Source organism: Mustela nigripes, chromosome 1 (genome assembly GCF_022355385.1).
Source record: "Mustela nigripes isolate SB6536 chromosome 1, MUSNIG.SB6536, whole genome shotgun sequence".
Lineage (NCBI taxonomy): Eukaryota > Metazoa > Chordata > Mammalia > Carnivora > Mustelidae > Mustela > Mustela nigripes.
Genome location: NC_081557.1, coordinates 18,847,580 through 18,863,889, shown reverse-complemented (window position 1 = coordinate 18,863,889; position 16,310 = coordinate 18,847,580). Strand labels below are relative to the sequence as shown.

General features: G+C 46.9%; 1 protein-coding gene across 3 annotated transcripts in view; it reads right to left on the bottom strand.

Moving 5' to 3' along the window:
• Positions 1-319: 319 nt before the first annotated feature.
• The window catches only part of PAMR1 (peptidase domain containing associated with muscle regeneration 1), a 151,059-nt gene continuing 135,068 nt past the window's right edge, over positions 320-16,310 (bottom strand). For all 3 annotated transcript variants that reach the window (XM_059405696.1, XM_059405687.1, XM_059405682.1), the window contains 5 exons: positions 10,172-10,384; positions 8,370-8,436; positions 4,175-4,407; positions 2,934-3,226; positions 320-1,480 (listed from right to left, as the gene is read on the bottom strand). In XM_059405696.1, the coding sequence (XP_059261679.1) occupies positions 944-1,480; positions 2,934-3,226; positions 4,175-4,407; positions 8,370-8,436; positions 10,172-10,384 (1,343 nt within the window). In that variant the 3' untranslated portion in view covers positions 320-943. The remainder of the gene's footprint in view (positions 1,481-2,933; positions 3,227-4,174; positions 4,408-8,369; positions 8,437-10,171; positions 10,385-16,310) is intronic.

Sequence of the window (16,310 nt, the reverse complement as noted above, 5' to 3'; positions counted from 1 at the left end):
GGCCGTGAAGACATGTCATCAAGATAGAGGTTCAAAGCTGAGTTGTGTGCTAGATTGAGAACATGAGAACCGGAGGGGACACTGGCAATCATCGAATCCTTGGTATTTTCCTCTGTTTGTGCCTCATCTGATGGTCTCCCTTGTCATTCCTCCTCCAGCCCATAACCCAGCACAATCAGGGGCTGGTATGAAAAAGACGGCATCAGTTTTGCCATACGCACTGTTTGGAAACGACAACTTGATCTATTCTAAAGGGCTGTCACCAAGCCACTGCCCTGAGAAGCAGCATGTACGAATCAGAACAACAGCCCGTTTGTTCTGTAGGTCAGAAGCCAACCCTCATTTTATTAAAATATATACAGGGGATTGACAGAACGACCACGCTTTACTGCAGCAATGTACACAGAAGCCAAGGCCGCACCCGAGCTCTGGTGTCCTGGGCGGTCCCACAGGCGGCTCCTTGGAATGTGATCAGTCTTGGAAGAGACCTCCTGAATCTCAGACTTCTTGGCCACGCCTCTCGACCAGAGCTGGCCATGACCTTGACACCACGGAAGGGAAGGCCCATTTGCCTGGCGGCACCACGGGACCTAAGTGCCTCCTTCCAGGAGACCCGCATCACCGTGGCCGGCTGGAATGTGCTAGCAAGGCCACGGGGCTGGTGGAGTGGGGACCACTGCTTTGCTATTTGCATAGTCTCTTTGGAGGAAACTCAGTGCTTGCTAGCAGCCCTGCTGTCTTCCGAATGGTCTCAGCAACCAAGGTCGCAGTGGTCTCCCAGAAGGTGAGCTCTGCTCCCTCTCCACTGAGTTTCAATCCTGAAGTCAGAAGCCCTGGCTCAGCCAAGTTCACGGGCAGAGTCAAGCTTCAGGCCCACATGGCCTCGTGCCACACACGTCTGGATGGGACAGACGCTCGAACAGTGTCTCCCCGGGCCCGAGGCTCACTTCATGTTTCTCTCGATCCAGTCTTTAAAAGGCAGGACCTTGCTGAAGGCCGTGTACAGGCTGTGGCCGCAGTCCCTGTCATAGCTCCAGCTGACTAGCCCCACCAGATGCCAGCGTGGCTCGGGGGACGCCCGTCCGGGGAAGGCCACGGCGGCGATGCCTCCCGTCTCTGCTGTGCAGATATCAGAGGGGGCGGTGGGATCCCGGGTGGCACAGAACATGTTGTCCGTGACACTCACAGGGATGCCGTGTTCCTCGTGCTGCTCCTCACACAGCAGAGGGTCCACGACCCTGACCCCCCCTGAGCGCAGCGTGTCGTTCTTGAAGCCGGGGCTTCTTGCGTCGGCTAGCACATTCCAGCCGGCCACGGTGATGCGGGTCTCCTGGAAGGAGGCACTTAGGTCCCGTGGTGCCGCCAGGCAAATGGGCTGGACGCGGGTGCTGACGCGAGCCTTGTCCAGGAGCTTCAGGATGGCGATGTCCGTATCCAGCAAGATGGGGTCGTAGTTGGGATGCAGAATGACTGCGGAAATCTACAAATGCAAGAGATGGACGACAGTGGTGAGCCCTCCACCACACAGGGAATAAGAGGCAAGCCCCGGGGCTAAATTATCAGGACAAAGTGTCTTGGAGACAGCTACAAAGATTTGGAGAGACTTTTCTTCAGGCTTTATTTGGGGGGTTGTGGAGTGAAATGCCCACTGCCGCCTGGTAGGTGGTGTTAACTAAGTGGGGTGACAGACGGGGCTGCCGAGAACAGGGGTGCCTCCCCCTTCCGAAGTGGGTAGTGGCCACTGGGCTCCACTGGCCACTGCCAAGCCAAGAAGTGGCCAACTTTCTGACTTTCTCAAAAAAGAGATTCCAGGGGCGCCTGGGTGGCTCAGTGGGTTAAGCCGCTGCCTTCGGCTCAGGTCATGATCTCAGAGTCCTGGGATCGAGTCCCACATCAGGCTCTCTGCTCAGCAGGAAGCCTGCTTCCCTCTCTCTCTCTCTGCCAGCCTCTCTACCTACCTGTGATCTCTCTGTCAAATAAATAAATAAAATCTTTAAAAAAAAAAAAAAAGAGAGATTCCAGATCTTCATCTGAACCTTCTGATTTTTAAATGTTGGCAAATAACTGGTTAAAAAAAAATGTGTGCTAGCATTATGCAAACACAAGCCCCCAAAAGACTACCAGATTGCAACCTCTGGCTCCAGGTAAACAAAGCTACACCCAGAATGTTCCACAAGACTTTTCCACAGTCTTTGCTGATTGTCCCAACCCTTGCTGATCATTGTCTTTGATGGGGGCCTCTAGGAGCTCACATGTATGATATAGTCTAACATTTTTATGTGCAGGTTCTATTACTTCAAGTATATTTGGGTACATTTCCTCGGGGCTTCTTTTGTGTCAAACTAATCACAATATGCTGGTCTGTCTCTTCACTGGCCTGTGGACTCTTCAGGGCAAAGACCGTGCCTTTTTCCATGCCTTACTCAGTTTTGTATCCATTCCTGTGATTGGCATTCTGTGGGAGCTCAACAATGAGCAGAGAGATGGACAGATGGGTGGACAGAGAGAGAGCAGGGTGCGTAGGTGGACGGAAGAGAGAGGGGGAGGGAGATAGGCAGAGAAGACAGAGGAATATTAAAGATTACTTAGCAGTATCTTGGGTAAAGCCTTTCTAAGTCCTCGAAGCCTACCTTGTACAATGCCCTAAACAGAATAGGAGATTAACTTTTGATGATCACAGTGATATATGATAAAATCTTATTTTGAAAATGAAAGGAAAAAAAGACTCTGTAGTCTTTCTAGATGTGCCTTTCTAGTATGTATGTGAAATACTGGGCGCCTGCTCCCTGCCAGGCTCTGGGCTGGGTGCTAATGTGCTAAGGCATCAGGATGGATGCAGCCACTGCCCCCACCCCCACCACTGATACCCCTACCCCTACCCCCCGGAGTTTGCTGAGCCAACACCTGGTTTCCAGGTTATAGCCCTCTCTTACCCGTAAGTTCTGGATGGTCTTCTCATCTCGGTCATCATCCCGGTAGAATTTCCCTAGGACAACTTTGAGGTCTGCTGTCTTGATCATGGTGACCTTCCCCAGGTCGGTTACGCAGTGGGCAGCCACCACCACGGTGCGCTCATTCACCAGGGCGCCGCTGCAGACCAGGAACCACGTGTCCTTGTGCAGGCTGCCACCGTGTACCCCGCTGGCCCTCCTGTAGATGGCCGCCTGCCACGGCCAGCGCAGTCCTGGGATCTTGGAAGCAGTGACGTTCTCTGTTTTCCCACAGACTGTGAAGAAACACCAGCTCAGTAAGATAACCTCAGACCTTTCCATGCAAAGGGGAATGTGTTGCGCAACCCAGAGAACACAGATCTGGAAAGGTGGGTCCACGGGTGTCGTGACCACTGTGTAGTCATCAGCCACCTTGACATGGTTGGCTATAAAGTCTGAAGTTAAGATGGAAGGCTTGGGATCCTAGGCTCTTCCTATCAATAGGACCTTGGGCAAATTGCCAGATCTCTTAAAGCCTCAGTCTTCTTGCCTGCAAAATGGATCTAATCACCGCATATGTCTCATAGGGTTTTTGTGGAGACTGGATGAGGATCTATGCAAACAGACTCAAAATATGATGCCTATCATGATAAACTTGACCACAAAGAATTAAGCCATACTGCTGTCTTTTGACAAAGCGGGTAGGGAAGGTAGAACTTGGTATGTGCAAGACCCTTTTCCAGAGTCCTCCACGTATTACTTTAGTCATTATCACCATAATCATATGGATACTCAACACCGCATCGCCTAATCAATAACTGCCTACTGAGTACCATGGGATGCTAAGCATGAGCACAGGCTCAGACAGGGTATCCAAGACCGTCTAAGTAGAAGTCTTCTGATGTCATTCACCCTTCCCCCACTTGGGGCTTCATTATGGTTCTCTCTCTCTGCCACTCCCCTGCATGGGGGCTCTCTCTCTCTCTCAAATAAATACCTAAAATCTTTTAAAAAAATAAATAAAAAATAACGATCCACAAGGAAGTATGGCCCCTCCAAAAAAATTCATCAAAGACCTAAAGAGTCAGTTTCTCCACAGTTAGAAGTCTGTGCCAAGGGAAGGAAGGTCCAGCTGTGGACTATCAGACATAACCAAGCTACGGAATTAGCTGGAGGCCCACTGGCCGAGGAAGCTTAGGACAGACAGCACCCCAGCCCCTGTCCCGGGAGGAGCCCTGACTCACTGGGGACACAGGATGGGGCTCGCCCGCTCCACTTCCCGGTCTTCAGGCACGTCCTGCGGCTGCTGCCCAGGCGGCGGTAGAAAGGCGAGATGCACTCGTACTGGAGCTGGGTGTGCAGATGCTGGAACCCGGGTGGCAGGTCTCCAAAGGGAAGGGCGGGCTTCTTGGTGGGGGCACCCTGCAGTTTCTGCTTGCTGAAGGATGCTGAGTAGAGCTGGTGTAAAGGCGTCTGCCTACATGGGGACCCAGGGCCCAGAGAGAGAGGGCAAGAGTCAGTCACCATGGCCCTGTTGTGTACGTGCCAAGCCCTGGCAGACATCTAATAATGGCAGAAAAAAATATGGCTATCTCTCCTCTGTGGATCTCTGTACCTCCTGCCCCCACCCCCCACTCCCCGTCCTGGTCATCTTTCTCTCTCTCTCTCTTAGGCGTATGTACACACACACTTCCCCTCTACCACCAAGTAAATTCTCTCGCACCCCTCCACCTTCATTCCGTGCCTCTATTTCCATTTCTGGCACGCCTCCAGCTGTCTAGGATTTTAACCAGGGAATACTATCCGGCATAAGAGCTGCTGTTCCAGGGTAGGCGATACAGGCGTACAGAGAAAAATTAACTGTGATTTAAACAGGAAAGGAAATTCATCTGAAGCCGGGAGTCTTTTTTTCTCCAGACATTATCATAATGGAGCAATATCACGAATTGACTTGAACTAAACTGTGTGGATACAGTAGCTTGATTTAGCAATCAGTGTCTGTAATTAGTACACCTCAGAGAGTAGGGCTTTCTCAGAGCACGCTGATTGGCAGAAATTCAGAGCATTGTGTGTAAATGTGAAAAGGCCTTTCAAATGAGCCCTGAAAGCTGAAGCCCCCAGAGACCCCTCCGGGATTCTTGGGGGAGACATACACCCCTTGGACAGCCTGCGTTCATTTTATATCAGCGCCTAACGACCACTGAGAAGTTAGAATTCCTCTAGGAAACAGTGTGTTGATCTCTGTGTAATGAATGGGGAAAGGAAGCCCGGAGGGGGAAGCGGGACTAGAGATGGGCACACAGGAAGCTAAGATGGTCCTCAAGGCAGCACTTAACAATTAGGATTCACAACCTGGTGTCTCTACTGTGCCGTCTGATGCCATCGTAAGAAATCTATTTGATGAGTCTGTTCAGTGCTTCCCTCAGAGCAAACGTTCCATCCACTTTGATTTCATTCAATGAATCTTTAGCTTGTTTATAACAAGGTCTGCGGTTCAAGGAGCTTCCGAACTGGCAAACCAGCTAGCTCATCTTTTGGTCCATCTGTTGAAAGATGACACTGCCTTTTGTGGTCCTTGGGTGACCAGGCTGCTAGAGATAGGTATATCCATATTCCAGCAGTCTGTCTTCCAGAAAGATCCTTAAAACCAAGTTATAGGCTTGCTTTTTCATCCACGTGAGCCACCTGGCATCTTATCACCTAGCCTCCCATTACAATTGCTTTAAAAATGCCCCTTTGGAGAATAGTGTGGAGATTCCTCAAGAAATTAAAAATAGAGCTTCCCTATGACCCTGCAATTGCACTACTGGGTATCTACCCCAAAGATACAGATGTAGTGAAAAGAAGGGCCATCTGTGCCCCAATGTTTATAGCAGCAATGGCCATGGTCGCCAAACTGTGGAAAGAACCAAGATGCCCTTCAACGGACGAATGGATAAGGAAGATGTAGTCCATATACACTATGGAGTATTATGCCTCCATCGGAAAGGATGAATACCCAACTTTTGTATCAACATGGACGGGACTGGAAGAGATTATGCTGAGTGAAATCAGTCAAGCAGAGAGAGTCAATTATCATATGGTTTCACTTATTTGTGGAGCATAACAAATAGCCTGGAGGACAAGGGGAAATGGAGAGGAAAAGGGAGTTGAGGGAAATTGGAAGGGGAGGTGAACCATGAGAGACTATGGACTCTGAAAAACAGTCTGAGGGTTTTGAAGGGGCGGGGGGTGGGAGGCTGGGGGAACCAGATGGTGGGTATTAGAGAGGGCACGGATTGCATGGAGCACTGGGTGTGGTGCAAAAAACAATGAATACTGTTACTGTTACTAAATTTATTTTTTAAATAAATTAAAAAAAATTTTTTTAAATGCAAAGTGCAGTGGTCTTTTAGTAGTTCAGGGGCTCCTCTACAAGATGTGTTGTCGGAAAGAACAGGTTCATCCCACTTAGTGAGGAGTCCAGCTCCAGGTAAATTGTAAAGATCAGGAAAAGACGGAATTTGTATTCCACTGTCACTGTTCCCAAGGAAATGCCCTGCCTGAAATGGGAAGAACAGAGATAGAAGGAAATATCCAAGGGAAAGGTAAGAGATTGATGAATATCCTGCTTTAGGAGTATTTCAGGTCACTTGGCTGGGGTCGGTTCTAATCACTGGGATTCATTGTGACCATTCCTGAAAGCAAAAGCTGTTACTCACAGCTGTTCACTTGTGCGAGTGTTCTGCTGAAGCCTTTCCATTGGGTTGGGCAGCAGCTTAGTGCCTAAGACCCTGAACACTATGAAGATCCGGATTCGCATCCTGGATCTACAGTCCGCAATGTGATTTGGGTGAGTTAATGAATTTCTCCAAGCCCCACTTTACCCATCTGTACTAAAATTGGTAAGAAACCCTACCAGGAAATGGCAATAATAGTAATACCTACCTCAGAGGTTGCAGGAAAGATTAAACGAACAAACAGTTGCAAAGCACTCAGAGGAGGAACGGGGCATGTAGCGAACATGCGGTAAATGCTAGCTCGCTCCGCCTGCCGCATCTAATCCCTACAGCAATCCCCAGAGATGGGCGTTATGGGGATTGCCCTGAGTTTTCAAAAGAGGAGACTAAAGGCTTAGCAAGATCAGGAACTTGCCAAAGAATACAAAATACAGAGAGCCCAAACCCGGTCTTGAGCCATTATTTGTCAAATCCATTCATTCGTTCATTCATTCATTCACTGTTTGGGGTGGTTGTGTTTTGGCAGGGGGGGGGGGTGACTCCACTGCAGCAAGCATTGCTCTTGGCCCCAGAACTTAAACATGAACAAAACAGAAAAATGAACAAAACAGAAAACGTTCCTGCACTTATAACTTTTACACATTTATTTTGGTGAGGTTAGGTAGAGATAGAAATTGAACAACAACAAAAACCCGTAGGTAAGAAGAAAGGTAGGGCTGAGAGCGAATCTGAGACCTAAGGCTCACCAAATATGAGAGCCCAGAAGACAGCTCTGCAGTCAGCATCAGGTAAGATTACTTTTCTTCCTTTTATTGATCAGTTCTCTGAGGTTGATGATGACTTTGTTTTTTATATGAAGTGTAAAAGGAGAAAACATTAACCGGTACTACAACATTTGGGGGTGGTTCTTGTTTTCCAAAGGATGGTCAGAAAAGGTCTCTCTGCCAGGTAGACACCAAGCAGGGAGCAGACAGAGCGAGGCTTTAAACCTCCTGGACATGCAGCAGAAGTGGGGTCTGGACAGAAGAGCCAAGGCTCTGAAGCAGCGTTGTTGGGGGAAGGGGAGGGACAAGTTGGGCCACCTGCGGGGCCAGAGTAGAGGGTGAGGAAGAGAGTAGTAGGAGATGAGGTGAGAATAGTTTCTTCTACAAAATGAGGAGAGAAGACATAGAACTGGGCCAATTCTCTGCCCCCACAATGGTCCCCACCTCTGTCTTCCCAGGAGGAAGTCTGGGCAGGCATATCTGAGGGCTCTCCTCCCTCATCAGGGGTGGTCATTTGTCTCTGGTTCCTGGGGACCAGCGACCTGCCTCATCTGGTTGATTACCACCAACATCTTCCTGAGCCATAGCTGATTGCACGGGGCAGGAAGGCCATCTCCCTAGAAGCTGCCCTAGTCAACACAGAGCAATTTCAGGAAGACTCAAGTGTTAAAACCCAGTTCCTCAAGGATCATCAAGTCTCAAGTCCCACCAGCCACCTACTTTCCCACGATCCTGTGAACCGTGTCCATGTTCCAGCAGTTGCTACCTCTTGGCCAAAGGCAGCTGGCTCATCAGCCTCCCTCTAACAGGCCCTATTCTTTCATGAGCAGGCAGCACTGAGTGTCCCTAAGAAACCCCGGACTGTCTTTGGCCAAACACAAGTGGGGGAAGAGGGGTGGGAGGCGACACACTCGAGGCGTTTGCCTGGAGCCAGAGCCCAGGTGTTTCGACCTCACCTTGATTGAACCTGCATGGGAAGAACTCTGCGTCTCACCAGGTCTGAGATCTTTGGTTCTCGGCAGGCTAGAATGAAGGAGACAAGAGGGCATCAGCTTTTGCCATATTAACTGCTCACGTTTATTCGGTTCAGATTCATCCCTGACCGCCCTTTCTGGACACCCCCAGAGGTCTCAGAGGGGAGGTATGCCAGTGGGTGTGGAAAGCTCCCTAGCAAAAGAGCTCACTGCCTTTCATCGAAATGGACAACCCCCTCTGAACAACGGCCATGGGGGACGCACTTCTGAAAAGCCACTCCACCCGGGTGAGGTGAAACCTTGGCTGTCATTAGATTGGGACTATCTGTTCCCACAAATGGCATCGGTGAACTTGATGGAAGGTGGAGTCACGATCGAAAATGAAGGTTCTAAAATAGAGCCCAACACAGGGAACTACAAGGCTCTCATTGAAGACCAGATGGCAGCGTCATCTTGGGTAGTCTTGGGTAGCTGATTCCTCTAGTTCCTTCCTCTGAAATCGAGGCTCCTAATGATCACTTGAGGGCACCTCAAAGCCCAGGCTTAATTTTGCTGAAGTGTCTCTTTCTTCACTTTCCCAATCAAGCGGCCAACATTCATCTAATTAGCAAACTAGAGAACTTTGGTTGTTATTAATTTGTAAGAGAAGAGTTGACAAAAATCTCCAAGGACATATGAAACACCGTTTCCATACTTAATGAAATCAAGAATCGGAGTCTGTGTTGGTGAGGAGGAAGGTCGCTTCTGGCTAAAGTCTAAAGTGATTTATTCCTTTCACAAACCTTCCTCTTTCATTTCTTTTCCCATGACTTGGGTTGTTGACAAACACCCAGAAGGGAAAGTGGAGGATTAAGGCAATTATCTGGGTAATCTAGGCCAAGGACATGCTTTTCTTCCTAGGAAACAGCCAGATAATTGTGACCTGCCCCCAAAATACAGGGGCTGTTGACCCGGTTCAGAAAGAAACTATGCATCCCCACCACCAAAGGGGTAAGTTTGAAGGTTCTCTATACAACGTTCCATGTTTTCTGGTCCCAAACCAACCTTTACAATCTACTTCCCAGAATCTCTGTTGGCCCTACTTTGAGTTTACCATGGTCCTTTCACTTCTGCCTCTACCTTTTGTTTTCCTTTGTCTTCTGTGACAGGAACATAGTCCCAGCTGCTCTGCACCTCTTGTGAACGCTTCCCCGCCTCCCAGATTGGCTTGGCCCCCACAGGCCGCATACAACTGTCGCTATTTCAAGCAACAGTGATCATCCCTTTCTCTCAACACACACTGCTCATTCATTTCCTCTAACTCTGCCTTGAATGCTGGAGGTCTTGCCATCTTAGTAAGATGTTTTTCTTTATGTTAACATCTTAAACCTCCCGCCACACAGGCTAGCAGGGATATTGTGCCTGTTTTGTTCTTTTATTTCCTGTGCCAACTTCCTATTTCATAGAGAGTAGATAAATGTAGCTATATTGGACCCCACTGATGGCCTCGATTTTGACCTTGGGTTTACATAGATAAAACCCAGCCCTGTCATCTTTTCTAAACTGCTCTGATAATTTTCTAACTCTTCTTGATCACAGCGAGAAGCTGTGACTAGGAGAAGTAGGTATTCCGGAGGTCCAAAAGAGAAGCATATGTTTTCAGGGATGGCTTTCCACCTAGAGTCATAGACGGTGCCAGTGAGAACCTAAGAGGGAATGGTATCTTTTTCAGGGGCTCACACACAGGTAGGGAGCTTCCAAGAGGTCCAACAACTCCATCTATGTCACACATACTCATTCATTACCTTTTATGCAGATGGGCTGTTTCCCCGACCACTCTCCATCCTGCTGGCAAGTTCTCTTCTCATTGCCGCTAAGAACGTATGAGTTATTACAAAAGAAGGACACAACTGTGCCAACTTTGGCATAGCGCCCGTTGATAAGCCCAGGGCCTCCTGTTACCTTCTGGTACCCATTAACTGGACCCCCGGGGTCTGAGCAGTTACTTTCTTCAAGGACTAAAAGAAAAAATAAAAGGGAGAGAAATAAAGAACTATTAAAAGTGTGAAGCATTCCATTTTAGAACCGGATCTTTTCATGTTTCACTGAATTAAAAATGCAGCAATGTGGAGCCTGCCAGCGATGGTGCCCAGAGGAATCAGCAAGAAAAAACTCGTAACAGAAAATGTATGTGTTAGACATGTCCTCCCCTTGTTTTAACGATCTATTCTTAAATCAAGAAGTATTTCATTCCCCATATAAATAAATTCGACACAACTAGCTCTCCTGTGGTCTTGTTCATTTCTTTCTGGAGCTGTGGGAGCTGGGCAGGCCTGGACAGCAGAAACATCGCACCTAGATTTTACAATCAGTACACAGGGATGATTATTTTCCAGTGTCATTGTATCATCTCCTTCATTCCCTAAAGCTGGGACAATTAAACTAGAGTCCTCAGTTTCCTATTTGTGTTGTTCCCAGAAAACAGAATTTACTAGAGACAAGGCTGCATAGATGAAATGAATTTAGATTTTATGTTTCATCTTCAGGGACACAAGTGTGCTGTAAGGTATAGTTCTAAAATACCAGATGATAGAGGGGCGCCCGTGTGGCTCAGTCGTTAGGTGTCTGCCTTCGGCTCAGGTCATGATCCCAGGTCCTGGGATCGGGCCCTGCCATCACGCTCCCTGATCTGCAGGAAGCCTGATTCTCCCCCTCCCTCTGCCACTCCCCTGCTTGTGTTCCCTCTCTCACTGTGTCTCTCTGTCAAATAAATAAGTAAAATCTTAAAAAAAAAAAAAAACCCAGATGATAGAAATTCAGAGATATGAAGAAGTTCCCCTGATCTCCAAGTACACACACTTTCCCTCTAAATGTTTAACAATATTCATTACAAAGACATTTATTTTTTTAAAAGAAAAAAAGATTTATTTGAGAGAGAGAGAGACATTAGAGTGCAGGGATGGGCAGGAGAGGGAGAAGTTCAAGCAGATGCTGTGCTGAGCATGGAGCCTGATCCGGGGCTCGATCCCATCACCCTGAGATCATGACCTGAGCTGAAATCAAGATTCAGACGCTTAACCAACTGAGCCACCCAGGTGCCCCCCAAAGGCATTTCTATTCTCTAACTCAGGTTGGACAGTCACACAAAGTAGAAGAGGCAACACCTGCTATTCTGAGCACTGAACAGGATACTAGACAAATCCTGGAAAGATTCCCTCAGATAGGGTGCCAGGGTGGCTCAGTGGGTTAAGCCTCTGCCTTCAGCTCAGGTCAGATCCCAGGGTCCTGGGATCGAGCCCCACAACCAGCTCTCTGCTCAGTAGGGAGCCTGCTTCCCCCCCCCACCCCGCCCCTCTGTTTGCCTCACTACCTACTTGTGATCTCTCTCTCTGTCAAATAAATAAAATCTTTATAAAAAGGATTCCATCGGATAACATATTTTTCTCAAATGGATTATGGCACAATGGTGACTATTACACTCTAAGGACACAGAGTAGGACCCCTGAGGAATTCAGTCATTAATTACTGCATTTGGGTACCACTTGCTGTCAGTCTCCCTGGTCTCTTTTTAATCATTTCTTCTAAGATACAGTCTCATCCCTGTGAAACAGTCCCCAAGCAATGTGATTGTGCTTCTGACATGCTTTTCTTCCCATAAATGCCCGGTTACCTTTTAAGCAACGTGTGTGCTTGCCTCCAGGCAAGAAAAGAATCTCCATCCATATAACATTTCTAAAATATCTGAGAACTAAAAATTAGTAAATTTCCCCATGGGCAACTTGGCAAGGCTGCTGATATTAACCAAATTACTGGTTTGTCTACTCTATGATTGCCCACAGACCATGTGGCCCATGATTTCAATGATATCCTATGTGCTTTGGGGCTACTTAATATGAGCAGTTTCCATGCTGGGAGAAAACTCCAGAATCCCATTTTAATTGTAAAAAATGGACTTCACTGAGGGAGTCTTCCAAAATACCAACATGGCCGAGGGAGGGCACTGCACTTTTTGAAATTTCAAGTGTACTGAGAAAGCCCAGTGCTTGTATTTCCAGAAAAACTCCTATGATGTGGGGGTGGGGGGAGAGGCAGAGAAAGGAGAAAGCATTCCATACTAGATTTTACAAACAGTGATGGGACTACCTTCTTTTTTGAAAACAGGTTTTATTTATTCATTTTAGAGAGAGAGAACAAGCGTAGGAGTGGGAAGAGGAGCAGAGGGACAGAATCTCAAGCAGACTTCGTGCTAAGCATGGAGCCCTACACATCAGGCTCAATCTCACGACCCTGAGATCACGGCCTGTGGCAAAACCAAGAATCAGTCGCTTAACCGACAGAGCCACCCAGGAGCCCCTGGACTACCTTCTTAGGCAGAGGCTCACTGAATACTAAACACGGAGCCCAGAAACAAGCAGCAGGAGCCCACAGCTGCAACCACCTCAGAAGCATGTTGTGTCATACCTGCAAGTTTTAGAAAATGGAATTCACTGCCAACATCAAAACCAGGAGATGGCTCATAAAAATCTGTATTACTGGCTTCTGAAAAAATTCAGATCTGGCAACCCTGGGTCTGTATGGCCACATGGCAATAATCAGCCGCCATTGAGAAGTGGCTGTCTGCTGGCCCAGGGGCTGCTGGCTTCCCTTGGCCACAGCCCCTGCCTGCTGCCTGGCCCGGGCAGTGCTAGACTCTGTGGTCAGTTAACCTCACAAAGAGCTATACTCTGTGCAATGCCAGCCGAGTTCCTCCTCCATTTTGAGTTTTATTTGCCAGAACTCATGGCTAAGAAAAATTCTGGTGATACTCAAGGCCAGTCCCGAAATACTGAAAGAGAATGAACTATACTCCAGCCACACTGGCCTCAGCAGAAGGTAAGCAATCCCTTCTATTGTGAGCCTGAGAGGTGGGCTTTCCTTCTTTTGGAAGTAAGGACTCTGTGGTCCTCTAGGCTCCTGCCCCATGTTTCCTAAGTGCAGAATTCCTGAGGATCCTGTTGCTAACTGCGTTTAATATGGGTTTAGCCAGCAGAAACACTGGAGAGTTTGCAAGCCTTTTGGAGGTAACAAAGCCTTAGGATAATTCAGGTTATCTTGTCTTTCTCCCTGATGAGGTTTTAAAAGGAAACTTAAAGAGAAACTGAGTCAGGATGTGTAAACAAGTCTGCCTAAGGCTGGGGAATTCTGCCCTGTTTCTAGAATTCTTAGATGCCTACTCTTTTTTAATGAGACACGTCTGAAATCAGGTCACATGTGTACATTTCACACAGCACGTCTTTACTTCCAACTCTCAGAGAAGCTATGATTAAACCAACCGTGCACCCTAAACTTAATGAGATCTTAGAATGGAGAACTCTTATTTCATTTTGAGTTATTGCTTCCTAGTGCCAAATGATGCTTCCGAGTTGGGGTCCAATGGAACATAAGGCTATGTGGCTGGGGCACCTGGCCGGCTCAGTCACAGGGGCATGGGATTCTGAGCTCAGGATTCTAAATTCCAGCCTCACATTAAGTGTAGAGATTACTTCGAAACAAAATCTTAAAAAAAAAAAAAAAAACCCTATATGGCTAAAATTTAAGAGAAACACAGAAAGACATTTAGAAAGGATTCAGATGCTATTGTTGTCAGGCACTACTTGAAAATAAATATGCTGAGCATGCTCAAGGAAATAAAACAAAAAACTGAGAACTTCAGGAGAACACTGGAAACCTTAGAAACTTACCAAAGGAGCAATCTAGAATTGCAATGTGACAACGGCAGAAATGTAAAGCTCAGTGGGTAAGTAGAACAGCACATCAGATACAGCTCATGCATATTAATAGATGGAAACATAACTTACAAGAAAGAATTCAGAATGAAGCCCAAGAGTTAAAAAAATGGAAAATGTACAGGAAAATGTAAAGAAACAGTGAGAAAGTTAATAAAAGCATGTACCTGACATTCCAGGAAAAAGGAATGGGGTAAAGCCAGCAGAAAAAGTCTCTCCAACTGATTAAAGACATCTGTCTACAGATCCCAAGACAGGGAAATGTGAAGAAAACCACACAGAGACCTATTGCCCAAAACTGCTAAAAGCCAAAATCAGAGAAAAAAATTTTAAGCTGCCAAAGCTGGGAGAAAAATGGACGGGGAGAAACATACTTTGAGATAATTATAGTCATTATCTCTGGCTTGTAACATCAAAATGATTTTTGCCTCTTTATACTTTTTTCCCCCTGCTTGATAATCAGAACATGTAACCATAAAATTTTGTTGTTTATTGTTTTTGTGGTTGTTCGTTATTTTCATTTTTTAAAGTAGCAGTCAAAATGGTTTGGGTTCCCCTGCTCAGCCCATAAACCTAGCCTTCAGTCTGCTATGCACGGTTTTTGACGTTCCCATGCCCTCCACACTGTGGGCATCTCATTATCATCATCATAGAGTAATCCAACTTCTCTCCAGCTCTGATGGGAATGAGCTCTTTCACTAGACTCTGGGGGACAAAGAAGGGCTGCCAGAATCAGAAGACACAGGTTCAAATAATTATTTGGTTCCCAGTGTCCAGAGTAAGCACACAGTAGGTCATGGAAGGGACAAAGGGTAAAATGCATTCATTCTTCCACTTAATGAACCAGAGCGTGGGAAACTTACATAATTCTCCAAACCTTGTTTTTCTGGTCTGTAAAACAGGATAATAACACTTAGCAGGCTGGGCTGGTTTTGAGGAATAATTTACATAACACGTAGTCTCCTTTTCCCCTGTTTGCCTTTCTTTACAAAGCACCCAACTTCTTTTAAAAATCAATTCCTCGGGGCACCTGGGTGGCTCAGAGGGCTGAGCCTCTCCCTTTGGCTGGGGTCGTGATCTCAGGGATCTGGGATGGAGCCCCAAGTTGGGCTCTCTGCTCAGTGGGGAGCCTGCTTCCCTCTCTCTCTGCCTGCCTGCCTACTTGTGCTCCCTCTCTCTGCCAAATCAATAAAATCTTTAAAAAAAAAAAAATCAATTCCTTGGGGTGCCTGGGTGGCTCAGTGTTAGGTGTCTGACTCTTTATTTCAGCTCAGGTCATGATCTCCAGGTCCTGGGATCGAGCCCTGTGCCAGGTTCCTCACTGAGTCGACTTGAGGATCCTCTTTCTTTCTCCCTCTGCCCACCTCCCTACCCCAGCTCATGTGCTCTCTCTCTCTAAAATAAAAATAAATAAACCTTTAAAAAAAATCAATTCCCCAAATTCATACACCTTAAAGAAAAACCCACAAGGAAATCTAAAGTCCTATTATTGAGTCTATTTGGATATAAAACAAATAATGAATTCTGGAACACTGAAAAGATATTAAAAAAAGAAAAGAAGAAGAAGAAGAAGGGAGTTCTCACCAGAAACTAACCACGCTGGCACCCTGATCTCAGACTTACAGCCTCCAGAACTGTGAGAAAATAAATTTCTATAGTTTAGAAATTAATCAATCAATTAATTAAATAAATCAAATATTCCACTCTATTTTCTGGCCTCTTGGTAATATCTATGCATGATGGGCTTCCAGACCTGGACTCAGGGTGTTGACTTAGACTTCTGGGTTTCAGCCACAGTCTCTGAACACTCATCTCTCTTAATCCTGCAAAATGAAGCCTTAAAATTGTATTCTTGTATCAAACCTCCACCAGGCATCATTTCTCTTCCCTCTCATTTATTTCTCGTACTTGCCAAAGCTGTGCACTCTCCGAGGATGTTTTTAAACAGTATTCTAAGACTTCCTCTGCACATCTCTTCCTCTCCCGTTTATTTTATTTTATTTTATTTGACAGAGATCACAGTCAGGCAGAGAGAGAATGGGGGAAGCAGGCTCCCCACCAAGCAGAGAGCCCAATGTGGGGCTCCATCCCAGGACCCTGAGATCATGACCTGAGCCGAAGACAGAGGCTTAACCCACTGAGTCACCCAGGCGCCGCATCTCTTCCAGTTTAGATGCTG